Source organism: Arachis ipaensis, chromosome B09 (genome assembly GCF_000816755.2).
Source record: "Arachis ipaensis cultivar K30076 chromosome B09, Araip1.1, whole genome shotgun sequence".
Taxonomy (NCBI): Eukaryota; Viridiplantae; Streptophyta; class Magnoliopsida; order Fabales; family Fabaceae; genus Arachis; species Arachis ipaensis.
Window position 1 is genome coordinate 26,185,649 of NC_029793.2, and position 23,039 is coordinate 26,208,687.

The window sequence follows — 23,039 nt, forward strand, 5'->3', positions numbered from 1 at the left end:
GCATGCATACCATCTAAGCGTTTCACGGTTTATCCATAATACGTACTGACGGTTACTGTCTATTCGTCTGATCAACATTTAGCATGAACTCTGGAATATGGGTCATTGGGTGGCTCAACATGGGGGACAACTTCAACCCGATCGTGGACGGGATTGTAAGTACGCTCAAATAAAAAAAAGTAGATTATGGCTATTATATTATACGGGCACATTAAACCCGAGTGTCGACCATTTTACAGTTACAGGAGAACGAGATCAGGGCAACAACTGCGGTGAACCTAACCAGCACACCATTCAACAAACTCAAAGAGCGTGTGTTGAGCAAGGCAGAGTTATGGAGGATAAAATCAAAGAAGAACACCTAAGTCGACCGCCTGGTACTGCATAGGATACATGGTTCAACCAGCTATGACACTACTGGCCCCCAAGTTATTATTAGGTTGCTTTTTTCTTTTGTTTTTTATTTGGCTACACCGCGAGCATGTGTGGCGATCGAAGTTTGTCTTATGGCAAATTAGGACTTTGTGTGTTTACGGCCTTTCCCTTTACGTTTCATCTTTTGTGCATGGACGTCTGTTGCAATTTCTAGGATAGATTTTCCTTATATATATATATATATATATATGAATGCAATGATGATTAGTTAAAATATATTTTATTTTCACCCTTCTAGCCATCGACTAAATACGCACCAGCGAGTAAATACAAATCTAATAAATGCCCTCAATTAATAATGTTATTTATCTTTGCAATGCAAGTGCATAGAAGATTTTTTTTTGAAGAAAACGAAAATGGATTTCGCCAAGGATAAGATGCGACGGTTTAGGCCGAGGGAACTAGATTCCAAAGGGCGTAGTTAAACCATAAATATACTAGCAGGCGTATTTTCAACACCACTGGATAACACCGTCTTAAGCATATACACTGCCAGGCCCTCGTCCAACGGAAAGTTACAATGGAGCGTTTGTCTGCTGCCGTCGAACTACCCCGCGACGTTTGGTTAGTCATAGCCATTAAAGTCGCGTCAAACTCCATTGAGGACCTGTGCAGGTTCCGTATGACGTGTTGCGCTGCGTGCGATGTAGGCAACGAGGATACTGTGCTCAGGATGGTTTCCATACCACCCCCGCATGTGATGAATTAGTGGTGGAGACGCGACCCGATAGGGCGAAGATTTTTTGAGAGGTTCTTTGAGATTGGTCACCCGTAGCTTCTGTTTCGGGAGGCGCTGCGGGAGCTCTACATACGACGTAACCACGCCATCGGATGAGAAATGCTGCAGAATGCAGCAAGTAATGGGTTGGACGCTGCCAAATACGCACTTTCAATGGAGTTACTCATCTGAAGGGACGACAACGGCAAAAAGAAAATTGTTTGGAACTATTTCGTGCGCTCGAAGCGGGTGGCTTACTCCCCGCATGTTACTCGAGTTGCTTTGCGGTTCTCACAATTTCTGGGCCAGATGAAGTCCAAATGCTGGAAAAGGGAGAAGAACATACGGTCTGTGACTCGACCAGATGCTTAACCCGAAGCCACATGGGTCTTCTGTATGACTACCACTGAAGGGCGGCAGAGCGGGGCTCTGTACACGGTGTCAGAGGCGCCGACCATATTCGGTGCATCCACTGTCGCACCGACTACGAGGTGGAACGATACGTAGACATACCTAGGGTTTAGGATTGTCATGCATATTGTGGTTGACGAATCAACACTGGATTTAGGATTGAAGTATAATTAAATATTATATTGTTTATCGTATAATGAATGCTATGTTTTTTATATATCCATGATGTAAATATTTGACAACGATTTATATTATCTAGTCGATTACTCATTTATAAAAACCGTGTCTTGGTTAAACCGATACTTATATATATTGACCGGATACCACAACACAAAAAGAGCAAAAGAAAAAAAAAATGGAAAATCCCAAACGACGAAATGGAAAAAACGGAAGACAATATGATAAAGAAAGTTAGACTTTTATAAATCTATTTTATTAAGTGGACATCACATTTTTCAAGATTTTCCTCGAGTTCACTATATTATTAATTACGAATTTCATGACCGGAAAGTAAAAATAAAAATAAAAAATAAAAATAATCTGAATACAAGGGACGTGTTTGCTAAGGAAGCCGTGTGTGAGGCGACGGGAAACTGAATCGGCACGCTACTAAATCGATGTGAGTGTGGCTGAGTTGGTGTATAGGCACGGTACACAACCGGTGGGACACCATCGCAAACGGCACCGGGTGGCTATAAAGACACCGTAAACAATAGCCATTGACAGAACTACTTGGAGCCTTTGTGTTATCCCGTCCTTATACATAACTGCCCATTCAACTATCGTATCAGGCATTCATCATAAGGATAGGAAATGGAGCATCTGACAGGAACCGCCAACCTTTCCCACTATATTTGGACTTTAATTGCCACGAGGACCACAGCACAATCCGTCAGGGACTTGTGCAGTCTCAGGATGTTGTGCACCGTTGCACGCAATGCAGGGGATGAGGATTTCATATACCGATGTGCCTCGATTCCAATTTCTGACCAATGGTGGTGGAGTGTGAGTCCGATGCACCAAGGGAGAAGGAACTTCTTAGCGCAATGCAGGCAGAGCGGGAACCTAGAAGTTCTGTTTCGGTCTGTTGTGTCTGACCTTTTTCCCGGCGGGTGTCGTTTTGCAGGGATGAAAACGATGCACGTTGTCGCAGCCCACGGCCATTCAGCCACCCAGTACACAGTGTCAATGATGCGGATGCTACGTGACGACGCCGAGGCAAAGAGCAAGGGCTTGGAAACATTTCGTGGGCTTGAGGCGGCTAGTGCCCTAACAATATGCAAATTGGTGTTCTGCGGCATTATCCAAGGGATGTGGACACACTTGCGTCACGTGCCATTGCTAAACACAGAGAATCTAGTCTGTTCTTCGCATGCATGTCCAAGCCGTGGAAACATGGGTGCTATTTACCACCATCAACGCTATGGAAGAGGGTGGCATGTAAACGACGGTGATGGAGGTGTTTCTTATCTTCCGTGCGTGCATTGTTGGGTAGATTATGAGTTGATCCTGTTTGTCCACCTCTTTGACTGATAGGATAGGATTGAGTTCACCATATTTTTTTGCTTATCCTATCTAATATATGTATTATGTAAGGATTTTGCTATTATGTGACTCGTGTTACTATCATGTGTTTTGTGTTTCGTATTAAAAATTTTATTTATAAAAAAACAATTGTTCCCCGTTATTGACCTCCCATTCGGTGACTCCCCATTGCCTCTGCAAGTAATCATTTTTGTATAAACTCACCGCCAGTCCCGTCTGTCACGTTATTAATAGCAGTACATAACCCTTCATCCCTTCCTGTCTATTCTAACGTCACATTGCCAAGATTTGCATTTATTGCAAATTCTGCGCAATCAGTACAGCACATGTTTCCCCAGATTTTTTCTTCGTTTACCGATAAAACCTCCAGGGTCATTATTATCTTCATTTTTCAAGGAATAGCAAACGTACATTAATTAAACACATTAAAATGTATTAATTTATTTGTTTAAAACTAAAATTTTGATTAAAAAAATGTATATTAATGCACAAGTAAGTCCGTCATAACCATTCGTCAGTTCTTATAATCCCTACCTTCTTCTCTAACCTTTCTGCCGGGAGAAAAATCATTGCTTGAAGGGCCTTCATCGTCGAGCAGACCTCCCTGTCTTCATCCGAGAAAATGTTGCACGAATCCCTCAACGACTACGTCGTTAGTCTCGACAACCTCGCAGAACTTCTGATCGCAGATCTGATATGGAAGGTGAGGTTTTTGAGGGATAGTCTTCAAATGACAGAAGCAGAACTAAGGGAGGCGAGGATGGAGACTATTACCGCCAAGGTCAGGGCGAGTATAAGGAAGCATGAACTGGAGGAAGGTTTCCGGTTGCAAGAGAAGTTGCGCATGGAGCTGGAACAGCATCAAACGACCATTCGCGAACTGGATGACAAAGCAAACAAATTGAAGGCAGAAATTGCCGATCTTCGTCAAAGGGAACAACAACAGATGGCACTGTGGCGTGAAGTGGAAGGCAGGCTCGAGGTTGTGGAGATCAAGCTAGGGTTATTGGCCCGCCAATTGTGTGGTCAAGCTCCGATAACGGCACACGGCTCTAACAATCAGGAGCCCGCCGGGAAAAATGGAGACGATGTCAGGGGTATATGACCTACGACTTCTATGTTTCAAATCTTTATTTGCTTTGTTTCTTTAGCCATTCTTTTGATGTTCTGTAATCCCTACATAAAACTTAGTTTTCGTAATTATATCTAATTTGTGCAGCATTTGAATTTCTCTTATTTTTTTTCTCTCTTTCCGGGTGAAGCTATGAAATAATGCGTGAACAACAATGCGAATTAATTTTGTTAATTTATTGGATCAAACTGCCATTTTTTCAAACAAGAAATATATTGTTTTTTTTTTCTCTCTTTCTGGGTGAAGCTATGAAATATTGCGTGAACAACAATGCGAATTAATTTTGTTAATTTATTGGATCAAACTGCCATTTTTCATCCAAGAAATAGATTGTTAACAAATCGCCAGTTGATAGCCACTGTTTTGGCAGATTGCATAAAGATAACCCTACAACAGTTCATTCGGGGGCAGATTGATAAGAGTGATAAACAACCACATTCACTAAAATCTAAATATCTCCAAAAAAATCCTGACCTCGTAATCTTCCAGGCAGTGCACACACGAGACACGGGACACATCATTCACACAAGCCATGGTGCCACAGGTAGTGCAAGTGGTGGACTGACAAGCCACGGCATGTCCCGGATCCGATGGTCTCTCGTCAACCCATCGCTTCCAGAAAATGTTTGCGAAGAACTCCATGCACCTTTCGACCTTTCCAGAAGTACGGATAGACTCGAACATTTCAACACCTCTTTGCACTTCTTCTTCGTTCTCGTGATCACACAGTAGCAACATGGTAGACAAGTAACCTGCTTCGACGCTGCCCTCCGTCGAGGCCTTAGAAAGCAGTTCCATCCCAATGCCACGGCGGGCAATCCAGAAATACTCCATCAACTCTTGTCGGTGTATAGCATCCGTATTTCCTGCTTCAACGCAGCGATCGAGGAACCTACTTTCCGGCCGGTCAAGGTAAAATAAAAAGGACACTAACGGTATAACTCGCATCGTCGCATGTTGGTACACAGCTTCGGAACTTGCTGCATCTAGAAAAACCTTGCAACTCGCCTACATGTTGAACAGATCATGAATCGAATTTGATGTAACCTTAGTGGCAATCCTCGCCCATATATCGCGAAGAAGAAGATTCAGCGGACATTCATGCTCGACGGGCACGTTCCCTTCCTTTCTGTTTGTCTTGGAAGATCCAGCCATTTGCAAGGGCTCGGTAGAGGTTGGAGGCGGTTATTGGGGGTTTATCGAAAATTATTAACAGGAGAAACGACCGCCAATTAAGAGACGGAATGTAAGCTTTTATATATTATTATTATCATTTAAACTTATCGGTTATCGCGATAATACCAATTTTCAAAAAAAATTATAAATTAAATTATATACTGACATTAGTTAATTATTACGACTTAGCGCGTCAGACGTTTCGTTGCCCAACATTATGGATAATACCGGATAATTAATACATTTACTATATGTACTTATACCCATATTTATCTATATGTACGAGTAGAAGTGTCTTTCTTCTGCCAAACGGCAGTGGGCAGTCTCGTTTTCATTTTCTAATTTGCCTCGATATCCGGAAATGGGAAACGTTAATGATGTTTTGGTTGTTTGCAATTTTATCTAAGCTCATCGATAATAGTTAAGGAATTTTAAACTGATTAAAAAACCGTAAATGGTCAAATTAAATTAAATTATCGAATTAAATGATAATTTTTTTATTTGCAATTAATTGCATTCAATTTAATATATTGATTGACAGAACAAACCTTTTTTATTTCTGTCTAAGTGGGTGCAAGTACACCCCTAGTCCTGACCCTGGTATCCCTGCACCCCTGCTTCTGAACCTACTTCCGCGTGAAGTACACGATTACTCTTGAACGTGGGGTCTGCGTGCCAGTACACCTCTGCTACTCCGTTGGAGTTCTTCAATTTACTTTTCCAGTTCTGAGCATCCAGGCGAGGGAAAACCCCTAAACCACTTTACACCATCAAGCTTAACCAATTCAAACTAACTAAGATCTATCCATGCACGAAAACAGAAACACAATAAAAATATATTTAATATGAGGATAACCATGCGTAAATTCTTAACAAAAGTGGATATAACGCTTCATACGGTAATACCAGATACGAGAAGCATAAACAACAAACTTGGGAAACACAAAACCCAAAATAGACATTTTTTATTCGAATGCAAACAACTCCCGGAACACCCGAACCTCATAATCGGCCAGGCACTGCACACACGAGACGCGGGACGATTCTTCCACATCACCCATGGTGCCTCTGGTGCGGCAACTGGTGGACCGACACACCTCGGGCAGTCCAGGATCCAACGAATTAACCTCCACCCACGGACCCGCGAATACCTGCCTGAAGACCTCTCTGCACCTTTTGAGCGCCCCAGAATCACGTACAATCTCAAAAAATTCAAGTCCCTTTCGTAGGTGCTCTTCGTCTTCCTTGGTATGAGACAGTAGCAGCATCTCACACATGTAACAGGCTTCCAGGTCGCCCCCAGTTGCGGCCATAGTCAGAGTATCCATTCCACCGATGCAGTGACTGATAAACCCTATTTTAGGGTTTATCTTGTGCTTAATTTAGGGAATTTTATCACCTTTTCTCACATTTATCCAAGGAAATAGCATGGTTTCATGATTATCTCCTAATTTGTGCTTGAATGTGAAAACATGCTTTTTAGACCTTTAATGTGTTAATTTTAATTCAACTTTGATTCCACTAGATGCCTTGATGTGTTTGTTAGTGAATTCGGGATGGAAATGCTAGGAATGGATCAAAGGGGCGAAGAGAAAAAGCATGCAAGTGGAGAACTCATGAAGAAACAAGGATTTGGGATGCTGAGATCGACGCGCACGCGCAGCAGACACGCACGCGTGGATTGTGGAGTCGCTTGGCAACGCGTACACGTACATGACGCGTACGCGTGGATGGAAAATTGCCAAGCGACGCGTACGCGTGACCCATGCATACGCGTCGGTGCTCGCACGTGATCCACTTAAAGTGAATCCGCTGGGGGCTGTTTCTGGGCTTCCCAGGCCCAAATCCAACTAATCTCTGATGCTATTTAACCCAAGGATTGAAGGGGAATCAACACATTACATCACATTAGTTTAGTTTAGTTTAGTTTTGGAGGGAAAGTTAGTTTCTAGAGAGAGAAGCTATCTCTTCTCTCTAGAATTAGGATTAGGTTTAGGTTAATTTCTTAGCTCTAGATCTACTTCTTCTCTTGCTTCAATTTTCCTTTTGCTTTATGAATTCTTATGTAGATATCTATTTCTCTTTCAATGCAATTTATGATTTTCATGTTTTTTCATGTTTCTTTGATTTTCTATTATGGATCTATTGCCTTTGTAGTTAGATCTCTCTTTAATTCTTGCAATTCATGTTGTTTACCTTTATTGCCTTCTATGTGTTTGTTGAAATGCCTCTTTTAGTTATGAGTTAGATTTTGTTCCTCTTGGCCTAGGTAGAGTAATTGGTGACTCTTGAGTTATCAAAATCCTTTGTTGATTGATAATTAGAAGTTGCTAATTAACTTGAATGCCACTAAAGCTAGTCTTTCATCATGATTAGGCTAGGACTTGTGGAATCAAGTTAATTCATCCACTTGACTTTCCTCCATAGTTGGAGGTTAACTAAGTGGGAGAAATGGATAATTGTTGTCACAATTGAGGAGGATAATGAGGATAGGACTTCTAGTTCTCATACCTTGCCAAGAGCTTTGTTAGTTTATACTCCATAGCCAATAACAAGAACACTTTATTGCAATTCCTAAGGAGAACGACCCGAGGTTTGAATACTTCGGTTATTTTTATAGGGGTTTGTTTTAGTGACAACCAAATTTTTGTATGAAAAGATTATTGTTGGTTTAGAAACTATACTTGCAACGAGAATTCATTTGTGAAATTCTAAACCGTCAAAAATCCATTCATCAAAATGGCGCCGTTGCCAGGGAATTGCAAATGTGCGCTTGTTATTGGTTATTATATATATGTGAATATTGTGAATATGTTTGCCTTTTGTTTGTTTGTTAATTCTTGCTAAGTTTTAGGATTTGGTTTTCTTTATTTCTTCTTAGATTTTGTTTTCATTTGCTCTTGCTATCATGAATTCTCACTTTGGCTATGAGTTTGGTTCTAATTATGTTGTAGAAAATGAAAACTTCAATGAGGATAGGCATCAAAAGGATGGAATAATCAAAGGTGGGAGGAGCCTCAAGCTTATGGACAACATTCTTGGCAACAACCTCCTCCAGTTTCTTATAGGTATAATTCCACTCCTAATGCATATGAATACAATAGCTATGATGGACCTCCTTGTAGTTACCAACAAGCCCCACCATATGCTTATAAGCCTTATCCTCAACATAATCCTCAACCATACTCACAAGCCCCTTCTTACCAAACACCTTCATATGACCCTAATCCTTACCCACCATACCAACAATCATATGAGCCATATGAACCCTACATAGAGCCACCACCATTCCAGCCTCAACACCTACAAGAACCACATCCTCCATACTATTACCAAGATGAACCACCTCCAATGGATGCAAACTCTCACCCACAGGATGAATCTTACTTTCCACCACAACCCTACATAGAAGAATATTCATGTCCATCGATCCAAGAGCCATATGATCCTAATCATGTTATCCAAGCGAAACAAGAGTCAAGGGATCGTCTCAAGGAAGCATTGGATCAACTTCAAGCAACCATGGAGCGTGTTGTGAAACAAGTGGAAAAAGTGGAAAGTGTTGAACCACCACAACCTGACCAAGAAGAACCATCTTCCTATTATGAGCCATTTCTCCAAAATGATGAACCCTTCCATCCACCCCAACCTCCAATGGATGACATCCTTGATGTTCTTGTTCAAGGACAAGAGGAGATGAAAAGGGAGGTACTAGAATTCATAGCCGTCTTGGCCGAGGTAGTAAACCAATTAGCCTCCCAATGCTTGGACACTCAAGGAACTCCCATGGCAACATGTGGAGAATCAAATGAAGAGCATAGCATGAAGGAGAGATTGGAAACTCCGGTGAAAAATGAGGAATGTTGCTTTGTGTTGGAACAATTGGAGGAAGCTTTAATTATTGAAGAAAAGGAAGAAGTGGTTGAAGATTTAGGAGATGCGGAGTCTCCATGGGAATCTAAGGCCACAGAAAATCCCTCCAACAAGATTGAAGTTGATGTTGAGGAGGAAAGTGTACATCCTCCAAAGCATATTCCATATGAAGAATTGGATGGGATAGAGCAAGAATTTAGTTCTCTTGGAATTGAAGATCAAGCATCAAATCCTAGTGGCGAAGAATCCTTTGAACTTAAAGAAGCTTCTCCCGATGAGATAGAAAGTAATGTGGAGGTAAATTTCTCTCATCCTCCCATTTATGATTTGAGTAAGGGAAAAAAGTTAGATAAAATTGTTAAACAAAGGATTGAGATTGAGAAATCTTGTGAGGAGGTGGAGGTCCTTAGAAAAAGGAGGATGGGATACACTTTGTCAAGATCCTTGGAAGCTTCTTTGCCTAGGTTGTCATCTACCTCTATATTTGAGTTGGTGAAGTTCATTTCTATTAGCTTTATTATCCCACTCGAATATGGCTTGCTTGAAACGGATGGTCAACTTAGGAACTTTTGTGGGATGAAGCGTAAAAAAAGATATTTCATGATTGGCGATGTAAAGCAAGGTTTATTATGGTTGAAACTTCAAGGATTAGATACAAAGGTTTGGCTAGTGCTCAACTAGATGGGTCTAGAAGGAGGATTTGGCACTTTATTGAGAATTCATCTTGCCTACCACCCGGATGGAACAATGATGATCAACTTGAAGACGGGTGTCAAAACAAAGTGTAGGATCCCAGATAGCACAAGGAAAATCAATTTGGGAGCTCATGGTTTGTGAGGAACTCCATCAAGGCTTGGAGTTATTGATTTTGAAGAATGGAGCTTATTGGAGATTCAAGCATTGGTGGATGTTCCAAGATGAATTTAAGCACAAGCCACCTTGATGAGGATCTCCCCATAAGTCCAACTTAAGGACAATAAAGAAAAGTGTTAGGTGGGAGACACCCCCCATGGTAAAATCTTCCCTTTTTTCTCTTTTGTACATATTGGTAGAATTGGTTTAATTTCATTTTTGATTGATTTGTTGAGTTTAGTTAGTAGTTTAATATGTTAAATAAGGTTTTATGGTGTTTTGGTAGCTGTTTGGAGGTTTGGAATGCTTGGTTTGGTGCAAAAAACATGAAAAATTTTGAAAAACAGGGCACCAACCCACGTGTACGTGTGCCTCACGCTTACACGTGACTCAAGCATTTTCGACCATCCATTTTAATTTTAGCCTCCGCACAGCATTCTATGAAACTGTGTTCAGGTCGGCCATAGTAGTATAAAAAGGATGCAATCGGCAACTCCAACATCGACGCCTCCTTGTAAACAGCGTTGGACCTCGCTGCACCCAGAAACACCTTACAAGTCTCCTGCATGTTGAACAGATCCTTAATCGAATATGACGCAACCTTCGTGGCAATCCTGACCCATATGTCGCGAGAAAGAAGATTCATCGGACATTCGTACTCAAGGGATACGGTCCCTTTCTCTCTGATCGACTTGGCTGCGTTCCTTTTCTTTCTGTTCTTCATGGAACCTCCAACCATTTTGCAAGCAACTTGGGCCAGGGGTTTTGGAAAATATCAAGACAACACACGACCACCAAAGAAACGTTTTGTGCTCTTATTATATCATTTTTTTGTTGTTAAAATGGTTCAGTGCCTCGTACGTTTCTTTACCGATTGTTCTGGAAAAGATAAGATAATTAATTAATAGGGGACGAACGAATACTCGTTTTTATTTATTTATTTTTCTAGGAATATGAAACAAAGACAAGCTTAACTCAATACTTTACCCCTTTATTTTAATACTAATGTGCTTTCCTATTCAAATGCTTTGGTTTTACAACGCAAGAATTTAATGTTGACTGTTCGATTTTTGTGTTATATTCATGTCAACTTTAGTTTCTTAATTTAATTACTCGCTGAATAAATGTTATCTTTTCTTCTTTTTTTTTTCCTTTAAAATAGTTTAAATTAATGTTTTATTTTCCTGAAAATAAACCCCCATTATTGACACAATCCAGGCGAGGGAAAACCCCTAAACCACTTTACACCATCAAGCTTAACTCACTACTTTACCCCTTTATTTTAATACTAATGTGCTATCGTATTCAAATGCTTTGGTTTTACAACGCAAGAATTTAATGTTGACTGTTCGATTTTTGTGTTATATTCATGTCAACTATAGTTTCTTACTTTAATTACTTGCTGAATAAATGTTATCTTTTCTTTTATTTTTTTTCATCGAAATAGTTTAAATTAATGTTTTATTTTCCTAAAAATAAAGCCCCATTATTGACACACTAGTTACGAAAAAAAAGGATACCAAGCAAATTTCTACCTACTTCATAATATATATATATATACGTGCCCGTTATTGACAACCCCAAATCCTACTAAGTACTAACCCTTCTTCAGTTCTTCTCTGCCATAACTCTTTCTCTCCACTCTCTGTCTATCCTTCTCCCTCTCCTTATTACTGCCATACTCTACTGCTCTCTCCACCGTCTGCCACATCGCCACAGTCATCTCCGTACACGGCTTCTACTTCGTACTCTCGGCGTAACTTCAGAAGGAAGATTCGATGTCTATCTCCTGAGAACGACCCACCCAGAGGACGACCGTCGTCGCCGGAACAAAAATCGTTGCTTTAAGGGTCGTCGTAATCTGCCATATGTCGTCTTCTTCTCCCGAGAAAATGTCGCAGGAATCCGTCACCGACCACGCCATTAGTCCTGACGACCTCGCGGAACTCTCGATCGATGCTCTTATCGACATCATCCGTGTGGATGAAAAGTCCGCAGATTATGACCTCGTTGAGGCCGCACTGGTCAGGAGGGAGGAGATTTTGAAGGATAGACTTGTAAGGACCGAAGCAGAACTGAGGCAGGCGAAAGTGGAGATGTTGGCCGCCAAGTTCATTTTCGAGGCAAAGAAGGATGAACTGGAGGAAAAGGAGAAGGAAACGCGACGGCTGAAAAAGGAGTTGAAAATAGCGACAGCGAAAGAATGACGTGATCCTTCACCAATTGGACGTCAAAGCAAAATAATTGATGGCAGAAATCGCCAAGCGCCGTGAACAGGAATAGCTGGAGGCTCTACCGTGGCGTGACCTGGAACGCAAGATCGACGTTTTGGAGGAAAAGCATAAGTTTTTGCTCTGTCGGGGTCGTCATCCAGCCGGGCAGAATGAAGACGGGGCCGGAGTTATTTGACCTACTGCACATGCTTGATATCCTAATGTCATGTTTTTCGTCGAGGCTTGTATGATCCTTTTATTTCCTTTGTTTGTTCTGTCTCTCGTTTGATCTTCTGTAGTGGAACTTAAACTCTGATAATATAATTATATCTACTTTCATCTGTCTGTTCTTAATTTCAAAAGTCATGTGACCTGTTGACACACAATTAGGGATTTATGCTATGATGGAGCCAAGTACCATTTCCAAATCGTGATTTCGGACCATTTCTGCAATTATTTATGTGTGCGTCATCAAAGACGTGTTTTTCGATTTATCCTTCCTTGCAGTTTGGTATCACCCCACAGGCAGCGCGTTTGATAATAATACACTAGGTATTACGTGTTTTTCGATTTATCCTTTCTTCTGATTTAAGGGCACGTACTGTCATTTTACACTAGATAATAATACAAAGAAACATAGACATAGTATCATTTTTATGATTATGATATCCTTATATTACATGAAATTATAGGAAATAAACATCTTTCAAATTAGATTGCTTGGATGAACAAAGAATACAAAGCCAGTGATCGAAACAAAATTCAAATTACTTCTCTCTCAGGTTATAATAAAACATTTAGTGCAATTACATAATCAGAACTCATTAAAATATGAAAGCAAAAACATCATGTTCATTATTCATTATTCATTACTCCAAAACATCAAAATATTAATGAAAAACATGAATAATAACCCAATATAAAAAAAATTATTCGGACAAAATGATATATAATAATAACATGACTACATAATAGCAAATCATAGTGTGCCCGACAATGCACGCACGGAGCATGATCAACACCTCCATCATCGGGGTTTAGAAAACTTCTTAAACGTAAACAGTCTCCAAGAACTTCCGCACCTCGTATTCAATCAGGCATTGCACACACAACACACTGGACAAATCACTTGCAAGATCCATGGCTCCGCCGGTACGACAACTCCCGGAACGGATGACACGGGCTCTTCTGGGTCTGCCGGGTTTATCTCCGACCACGGGCCCGCGAACACCTGCGTGAAGACCTCTCTGCACCTTTCGACTGCACCGGACTCACGGACCACACCGAAAATTCGAATCCACGGTGGATCTCATCCTTGTCCTTGTCATCAAGCGACAGTAGCAGCATCACAGAGAGGAAGCAGGCCTCTACATCACCCAACTCTGCTGCCTCGGTCAGGGTCTGTATACCACCTCTGCGATGGCCAAGGAAGAATAAATCAGCCATCCCGATCCAGAGCAGAGTGGCCAGATTCTGCGCTGTGGCGCATTGACGCAGAAATCTCATTGCAGGCCGCCCATAGTAGTCCAGGAAGCAAGCAGTCGGCAACACTGACACCAAGGCATGCCTGTACATGGCGTCAGAATTGCATACAGCTGCAAATAACCTGCAACTCGCTTGCATGTTGAACAGATCCCCAATCGAATTCGCTGCAACCATCGTGGTAATACTGGACCATATTGTGGCATTTTGCTTTTTAATATACGTTTCCCACGATGTTTTCTTCATTTATCGATGTTTCGAGATAAAACCAGGCATTAATACATGGACAGACACTTTTGTTAGCTGTTATATATTATTATATGATAATTTGTACTTATCGCGATAGTATAATTATATTAATTAAAAAAGCATATATCCTATTCAATTGGGAACACATATTACAATTCCTTCCATAACCTTGCTATACACCAAGTTTACCAATTTTGTATAAATTCACTGTCACGGTCTTAGTACCCAGCCCCAGAAAAAAACCTTTCGAAGGTTTAAAAGGTTGATTGACTAAACAGTCTTCTGTCCATTCAAACGTCACTTCAATAGTGCAAAGTTCAGATCATATCCCACTCAAGAAGAAAGCATTATTTGGACTAAGTTATAGGCTTATAGCCAAGATACGCATTAATTGCGTCGTCTGTGCCATCCACATAATTATTATAAATTAATTGATCAAACTGACAGTTTTTTAATAAAATAAAATAAAATAAAATACACTATCAGTACACATAGCAATTAGCAAGGGGTTAATGAAGGATCATAACAAACCGGCATTTGCTAGCCACTGTATTGGAGGATTACATAAAGATAAACCCACAACAGTACAGTCGGGGGAGGATTGGCAAGAGTGGTAAACAGTCACGGTCGTTCAAATGCGTGCAAACATTTCTTTTAAGAGCACAGTAGTATCTTTGCAAATGCCCCTCAAGAAATTGGTATAGCTCTCGAGCTGCCCAGAAATACAATAAACCTCCATCATTTGAACACCCCTTTGCACGTCTTCCTCGTCTTTGTGATCAAACATTAGCAACATGGAACACAGGTAACCTGCTTCGACGCAGCCCTCCGTTGAGGCCCTAGCAAGCAGTTCCATCCCTTTGTCACGGCGGCCAAACCAGAGATACTCCGTGAACCCATGTCGGAGTATAGCATCCACATTTCCTACTTCCACGCAGCGATCAAGGAATCTCCTTTCAGGCCCGTCGAGGTGAAGTAAAAAACGCGCTAACGGTTTATACGACATCGTCGCATGCTTGTATACAGGGTCTGAACTCGCCACACCCAGGAACACCTTACACGTCGCCTTCATGTTGAATAGATCCTCAATCGAATTCGATGCAATCATCGTGGCAATACTCGACCATATTTCGCGAGGAAGAAGATTCAGCGGGCATTCGTGCTGAACGGATACGTCCACTTTATTTCTGTCCTTCTGGGAACTTCCAGCCATTTGCAAGGACTTCGTGGAGGGATTATTGGAGATTATAAAGAGGATAAACGAATTTGCAATTATTTATGTGTGCGTCATCAAAGACGTGTTTTTCGATTTATCCTTCCTTGCAGTTTGGTATCACCCCACAGGCAGCGCGTTTGATAATAATACACTAGGTATTACGTGTTTTTCGATTTATCCTTTCTTCTGATTTAAGGGCACGTACTGTCATTTTACACTAGATAATAATACAAAGAAACATAGACATAGTATCATTTTTATGATTATGATATCCTTATATTACATGAAATTATAGGAAATAAACATCTTTCAAATTAGATTGCTTGGATGAACAAAGAATACAAAGCCAGTGATCGAAACAAAATTCAAATTACTTCTCTCTCAGGTTATAATAAAACATTTAGTGCAATTACATAATCAGAACTCATTAAAATATGAAAGCAAAAACATCATGTTCATTATTCATTATTCATTACTCCAAAACATCAAAATATTAATGAAAAACATGAATAATAACCCAATATAAAAAAAATTATTCGGACAAAATGATATATAATAATAACATGACTACATAATAGCAAATCATAGTGTGCCCGACAATGCACGCACGGAGCATGATCAACACCTCCATCATCGGGGTTTAGAAAACTTCTTAAACGTAAACAGTCTCCAAGAACTTCCGCACCTCGTATTCAATCAGGCATTGCACACACAACACACTGGACAAATCACTTGCAAGATCCATGGCTCCGCCGGTACGACAACTCCCGGAACGGATGACACGGGCTCTTCTGGGTCTGCCGGGTTTATCTCCGACCACGGGCCCGCGAACACCTGCGTGAAGACCTCTCTGCACCTTTCGACTGCACCGGACTCACGGACCACACCGAAAATTCGAATCCACGGTGGATCTCATCCTTGTCCTTGTCATCAAGCGACAGTAGCAGCATCACAGAGAGGAAGCAGGCCTCTACATCACCCAACTCTGCTGCCTCGGTCAGGGTCTGTATACCACCTCTGCGATGGCCAAGGAAGAATAAATCAGCCATCCCGATCCAGAGCAGAGTGGCCAGATTCTGCGCTGTGGCGCATTGACGCAGAAATCTCATTGCAGGCCGCCCATAGTAGTCCAGGAAGCAAGCAGTCGGCAACACTGACACCAAGGCATGCCTGTACATGGCGTCAGAATTGCATACAGCTGCAAATAACCTGCAACTCGCTTGCATGTTGAACAGATCCCCAATCGAATTCGCTGCAACCATCGTGGTAATACTGGACCATATTGTGGCATTTTGCTTTTTAATATACGTTTCCCACGATGTTTTCTTCATTTATCGATGTTTCGAGATAAAACCAGGCATTAATACATGGACAGACACTTTTGTTAGCTGTTATATATTATTATATGATAATTTGTACTTATCGCGATAGTATAATTATATTAATTAAAAAAGCATATATCCTATTCAATTGGGAACACATATTACAATTCCTTCCATAACCTTGCTATACACCAAGTTTACCAATTTTGTATAAATTCACTGTCACGGTCTTAGTACCCAGCCCCAGAAAAAAACCTTTCGAAGGTTTAAAAGGTTGATTGACTAAACAGTCTTCTGTCCATTCAAACGTCACTTCAATAGTGCAAAGTTCAGATCATATCCCACTCAAGAAGAAAGCATTATTTGGACTAAGTTATAGGCTTATAGCCAAGATACGCATTAATTGCGTCGTCTGTGCCATCCACATAATTATTATAAATTAATTGATCAAACTGACAGTTTTTTAATAAAATAAAATAAAATAAAATACACTATCAGTACACATAGCAATTAGCAAGGGGTTAATGAAGGATCATAACAAACCGGCATTTGCTAGCCACTGTATTGGAGGATTACATAAAGATAAACCCACAACAGTACAGTCGGGGGAGGATTGGCAAGAGTGGTAAACAGTCACGGTCGTTCAAATGCGTGCAAACATTTCTTTTAAGAGCACAGTAGTATCTTTGCAAATGCCCCTCAAGAAATTGGTATAGCTCTCGAGCTGCCCAGAAATACAATAAACCTCCATCATTTGAACACCCCTTTGCACGTCTTCCTCGTCTTTGTGATCAAACATTAGCAACATGGAACACAGGTAACCTGCTTCGACGCAGCCCTCCGTTGAGGCCCTAGCAAGCAGTTCCATCCCTTTGTCACGGCGGCCAAACCAGAGATACTCCGTGAACCCATGTCGGAGTATAGCATCCACATTTCCTACTTCCACGCAGCGATCAAGGAATCTCCTTTCAGGCCCGTCGAGGTGAAGTAAAAAACGCGCTAACGGTTTATACGACATCGTCGCATGCTTGTATACAGGGTCTGAACTCGCCACACCCAGGAACACCTTACACGTCGCCTTCATGTTGAATAGATCCTCAATCGAATTCGATGCAATCATCGTGGCAATACTCGACCATATTTCGCGAGGAAGAAGATTCAGCGGGTGAACGGATACAACGGATACGTCCACTTTATTTCTGTCCTTCTGGGAACTTCCAGCCATTTGCAAGGACTTCGTGGAGGGATTATTGGAGAGGATAAACGAGATCCACATAATCCACATAAGATGTGATAAGGTATTCTTATCACAACAGATTGCAATTTATAATGGGAATTGATTCTTGATCAAAATTAATATAATAAATTACGATTGTGTTATAAAATAACTAAATAAATAAATAAAGAAGAGGATTCACTTTTTCAAACTATATTAAATTCAGTCATCCTTGAAAAACTGTATCTTTTGGAAAATGGGCATCCACATAAGATGTGATAAGGTATTCTTATCACAACAGATTGCAATTTATAATGGGAATTGATTCTTGATCAAAATTAATTTTAAAAATATAATAAATTCATTAAATTAATAGTGGTGAATAAGACAAATGTTATTACTTTTTTATTTGATGGTGCAAGTACACCCATATTCTTGTACCTAGAGTGCCTGCACCCCTACTCCTGAATATAGGGTCTGTGTGCAAGTAAACCTCGACTGCTGTTGCACCATTCTAGTTGCTTTATTTGTTTACTCTTCCATTTCTTAGCCTCCAAGTGAGAAAAAAACCCATAAACTGTATTCCACCATCAAGCCTAACCCCCTCTCCCTCTGCAAGGTCTACCAGATCTCCTCTAACAGTCGGATGGCAATGCGAACAGAAGGTGGGAGGTACGTCGTCTTTAGAGGGAGGATACCCGGAATATACCCCAACTGCGAGATGGCATCGGCTCAGGTGGATGACTTTTCACGAAACCTGCTTCTTCGTTACCGGACTTACCAAGAGGCCATGAACGCCTGGAACGACTACTTCCAGGTGACTGCATCGCCTGTTCTGAGGCTGGGCAGCGAGCTCCTACCGGAGTCGGAGTTCAATCGATTCGTTCAAGGTGGACGGCACGATACGACGGCGACGACGACTTCGCCTGTTCTGGGGCTGGGTAGCGAGCCCCCGCCGGCGTCGAAGTTCAATCGATTCGTTTACGGTGGACGGCACGCTACGACGGTGACAACCACTTCCCCGGCGGTACCAGGTGCATCAGGTAAGCGAAAAATGTCTTCTTGCGACGCCCCCACATCTAGTCACTTGCGTGTTGCTAACAAAGTCACATCACTTGCAGCCAGCCAATCGATTGAGAACCTACAACAGGCCGTTGCGTCAATCGAGTACCGTGTATCCCAGATCGAAAGAGAGAGACAGGAACTCAAGACTCAACTGGGAGAAATCATACGGCAGCTGGCTGACGTTTTGCTGGACAGGTAAAGTCCCAGGTCTTAGGGGTCAGTGCAACAACGGGATGGAGACATCGTAAACCGACCCCTCCCCTCCCTGGCAATGTATGTAGTATTATACTGTTCTTCCATCAAACTAGTTTAAATAAATCGTTTGTTTTCCCAAAAATAAACGAAGTACATTAATTACTAATTTTCTATGAAAAAAAGTATTCGAAGCAGTGTCCCACTTTACACTATATATGTATATGTATACGTGCCCGTTAATGACAAACCCTATCCCTCCTAATGTTTCTTTCCTAGTTCTTCTCTTCCGTAACTCCTTCTCTCACCTCTCTGTCTATCCTTATCGCCCTCCTTATTTCTGCCACCCTCCACTGCTCTCTCTACTGTATACTAGAGAAAATGTCGCAGGAGTCCATCACCGACCACACCTTTAGTCCCGACGACCTCATGGAACAGCCGATCGCTTCTCTGATCGACATCGTCCGTACAGATGAAAAGTTCGCGGATTGTGACCTCGTTGAGGCCGCACTTGTCAGGAGGAAGGAGATTTGAGAGGCTAGGCTTGAAAAGATCTCAGATGAACTCTGGAAGGTCAGTGCCGAGAGGTTAAAGTTAAAGGTCAAGTTGAGGGAAAAGGAGGATCAACTGGAGGAAGAGGAGAAAGCACGGCGCTGGGAGGAAAAGTTGCTCTGCAAGGCGCAGCAACAGTCTGAAGCGACCGTTCGCATACTGTATGACCAAGCAAACGAAATGATGGCGGAAAGCTCAAAATGGCGTGACCTGGCACACAGGGTCGATGTTTTGGAGGTCAAGCACAAATTTTTGTTCCGTCGGGCAGGTGTTCAACCGGAGCAGAGTGAAGACAGTGATGGAGGTATTTGACCTGGTGCACATGTGTGATATCTTTATATTGTGTTGGTTTCTGTCGAGGCCTGAAACCTGAATGATCTAGTTGGTTTGTTTATTTGATCGCCCTTTTGATCTTCTGAAATGCTAATTAAAACTCGATGGCGATTAATATATCTACTTTCATCGCTTCGATCTTAAAAATCTGTTTATCTTGAATTGTTAATCGGTTTATCCTTCCTCGCCAGTGACTATTACATGACAAGAACAAAATTTCTAAGTTATTTCCATTTTGATTGCCATTGATTCGGAAGATTAATATTCTATGCTTCGTAGTCAGTATAAATTCGTTTAATCCAGATGCGGTTAACTATCAATATCTTCTCATCTCCTTTCTTGTTAGTAATAATTTGAATTGATTTAAATTGAAATAAATATTTTATAAATATACGCAAATCACACTTTTCGGTGACTCCCCATTACCTATCCGAGTTACCAATCTTGTGGGCAATTTTGTATAAATTAACTGTGACGGTACCAGATAGTTCACAGTCCCAAGCAAAAAAGGGGGATGTAAATCATCCAATATAAAACAAGTCATCTGAGCGGTTGATACATAATTAGGAAATTATCTTGGGTTGTTAGCATTTACCGTTTCCAAATCGTGTGCGTTCTCAAAGACTTGCTTATCGATTTTTCCTTTCTGAATTATTTTCATTTGGCGTATCGTAATATTATGCCAAATTCGGTTATAATGGATAAACATATTTTTCAATTAAAATGCTTGGATGAACAAAGAATACGAAAGGACTAATTTAAACAAGTTTCATAGTTCTTTCTTGGTTTATAATAAGCCAATTAGTGCAATTAAATACTAAAATCTCCTTAAAAAGCCTCATCGAATTTTGCTTGTTAAAGGAGAGGTATTCAACCTCAACCAATCATATTGCTCGAATGCAAACCCGTGTTCAATTGGAAAATATGTGGATGTTCCTTATTCAACGTTTCTGTTAATATTGTGCACCAGAATATGGCAAAACCTTACAGATAAGTTGGTTTTACTCAATTATTATATCTTATAGAATATTAGATTGTTCAGCAACTAATTATACATGCAATAACTGTTTTTGTGTTACCTTTCTTTTTTGGTACTGGGTGTTCCTCATCTTTCTTCAGCCATGTAAATTTTTTTTTTGACCATACCAAACCAGTGATCCATTTTTAACAATTAATAACCCAGCACTTGAGCCCATCATTGTTCATTGGTTTCAGAAAAAAATTATAACGTAGAGGCCCATCTGGATTGAGCCAAGTCCAACCAATTGTGTTCCAACCTGACCCGCCCGACCCGAAAAACCTTCTTCCTCTCCTTCGTCATCCTCTCGCACCCCGTCTCCACGCCGTTTCGATCATTCCTTGTTGATCGTCTCCGACAAAGCCATACATCTAGCCGAAACATCACTCATTGTTATCCGACGGTGATCGAATCCAGCTCCGGCGAGGACACTATGCAGATCTTCATCCTCCGAACCAATGAGTCGCGACAGATGCGCCATTCGGAGAGTAGGCAGCTTTGCAGTGTGATTCCGCGAGGGGTGGGTTGGGGGGAACTTCCTGCAACTCCATTGGTGGTCAGTGACGGAAACGTAAACATCCGCGCGATTCTAGTATGCGTCAAACAACGTCAACGATGAAACTCCTTCCTTCCCAGCCCAATCCCATCGTCTCTGATTAAACGTAACGCAGAATCATTAACTTCAAATAATTCCATCTTAAAAATCGTTAACTAATTCTACATAAACCCAGATAGTTTTCAGATCTAACAAAAATAACTAGCAACAATATAAATTTGTAAAATAGCCCCTCTGACACAAGATATCTATTAACCAATCAAAGGAGGGAAGAGGAAAGGTGATCTCCACCATTGAATTAAAAAAACGAGAGAGATCCGACAGACAGCATCCAAAGGCACACCGGTCAGCCGAAGATAAGTGCTATGCGCATTGGTGTGCCAAAGATCTTCAGCACATAGAATCCGTGCCCTACACTTTTACTCATCACAAGGTTTTTGTTTTAGTTTCCCAAATATAAAACGTGTTTTTTTCCTTGTCACTCTAATTTAAAAATAATACAAAACATATCCACGACATTCTACATGCCACATGTAATTTTATGTATGTAAAATTTATAACTACACTTGTTATTTCTAATATTACTCAATTATTCCAACAATAATTAAAAAATATAAAATAGGATAATAAGATAATTTTAAATTGTTTTAGCCAATTTTCTATTCTCTTTCAAACATTTTTATTTTGGTAGTGTATTAGATCACAAGTTTTCAAAGAATTTGTGGGGATTTGGTTGGACTTTAAGTTTGTACGAAATTTGAACCATTTGTAACTAAAAACTCGTGTCAAAAGCAAAACTACATTAGACATTAGTTAAGCATGAGATGACAAAAGAAAAACTACAAAAGGGTAAACTGAAATTCAGTGGAATTTTTCTTCCAATCATTTTTGTTGTTACGTAACGATGGACTAATTAAGTAGCACCACAGATTGGCATTATAGGAAGCAAAATTCTAGCATAAATTAGTCAAATTCCAAAAATAAACTTAACATTAGTATTTTACACTTTGGAGGAGTAAATTTCAGTACTGCAAATCAAACCTCCATGATGCAAAGCTACTCTAACCTGATTAACTGCTTTGGCCAGAATCTTCTAGATGCTGCCAACTATTTCTTCTTCTTAGCAACAGTGGCTTTAGTCTTTTTGTTACTCTCTTTAGCATTAGCTTGTGGTGTTTCCTGCCAAGAAATGAGAACTTATTAACGCAAGAATAGTGACATATGGTAGAGGTGTTTTATTCTAAACCCATCAGCAGAATCGTTGAAGTTCTTTGTTAGACTGGCTCTACGAACTTCTCAACTTTCTTTTATGAAAGGTATAAACCCATTTTGCAAAGCATCAAACATCTTGTGCTACGAAGTAGAAAAAACCTAGCAATAATGCATGAGCCCAGTATGGGTAAATTTTGCTCATATGTAAAATCTAGTCATAAACTTCCACCATCATGTGAAAGCTGGTATTGCCAGATTACCAGTGACATCT

At 40.7% G+C, this 23,039-nt stretch overlaps 3 protein-coding genes across 5 annotated transcripts in view; all 3 read right to left on the reverse strand.

The window, feature by feature from the left end:
- Nucleotides 14,718-15,299, reverse strand: LOC107615237 (putative F-box protein At1g67623). Its single transcript, XM_016317334.1, has one exon. The coding sequence runs from the start codon at nt 15,297-15,299 to the stop codon at nt 14,718-14,720; it is 582 nt and encodes a 193-aa protein (XP_016172820.1).
- Nucleotides 17,268-17,849, reverse strand: LOC107615236 (putative F-box protein At1g67623). The gene has a single exon (XM_016317333.1). The coding sequence runs from the start codon at nt 17,847-17,849 to the stop codon at nt 17,268-17,270; it is 582 nt and encodes a 193-aa protein (XP_016172819.1).
- LOC107618415 (flap endonuclease 1) overlaps nt 22,390-23,039 on the reverse strand; it is a 6,324-nt gene continuing 5,674 nt past the window's right edge. For all 3 annotated transcript variants that reach the window (XR_002353548.1, XM_016320472.2, XM_021110684.1), the window contains one exon: nt 22,390-22,735. Coding sequence is in view for 1 of the 3 variants with exons in the window: in XM_016320472.2 (XP_016175958.1) it covers nt 22,664-22,735 (72 nt within the window). In the remaining 2 variants the exon portion in view is untranslated. The remainder of the gene's footprint in view (nt 22,736-23,039) is intronic.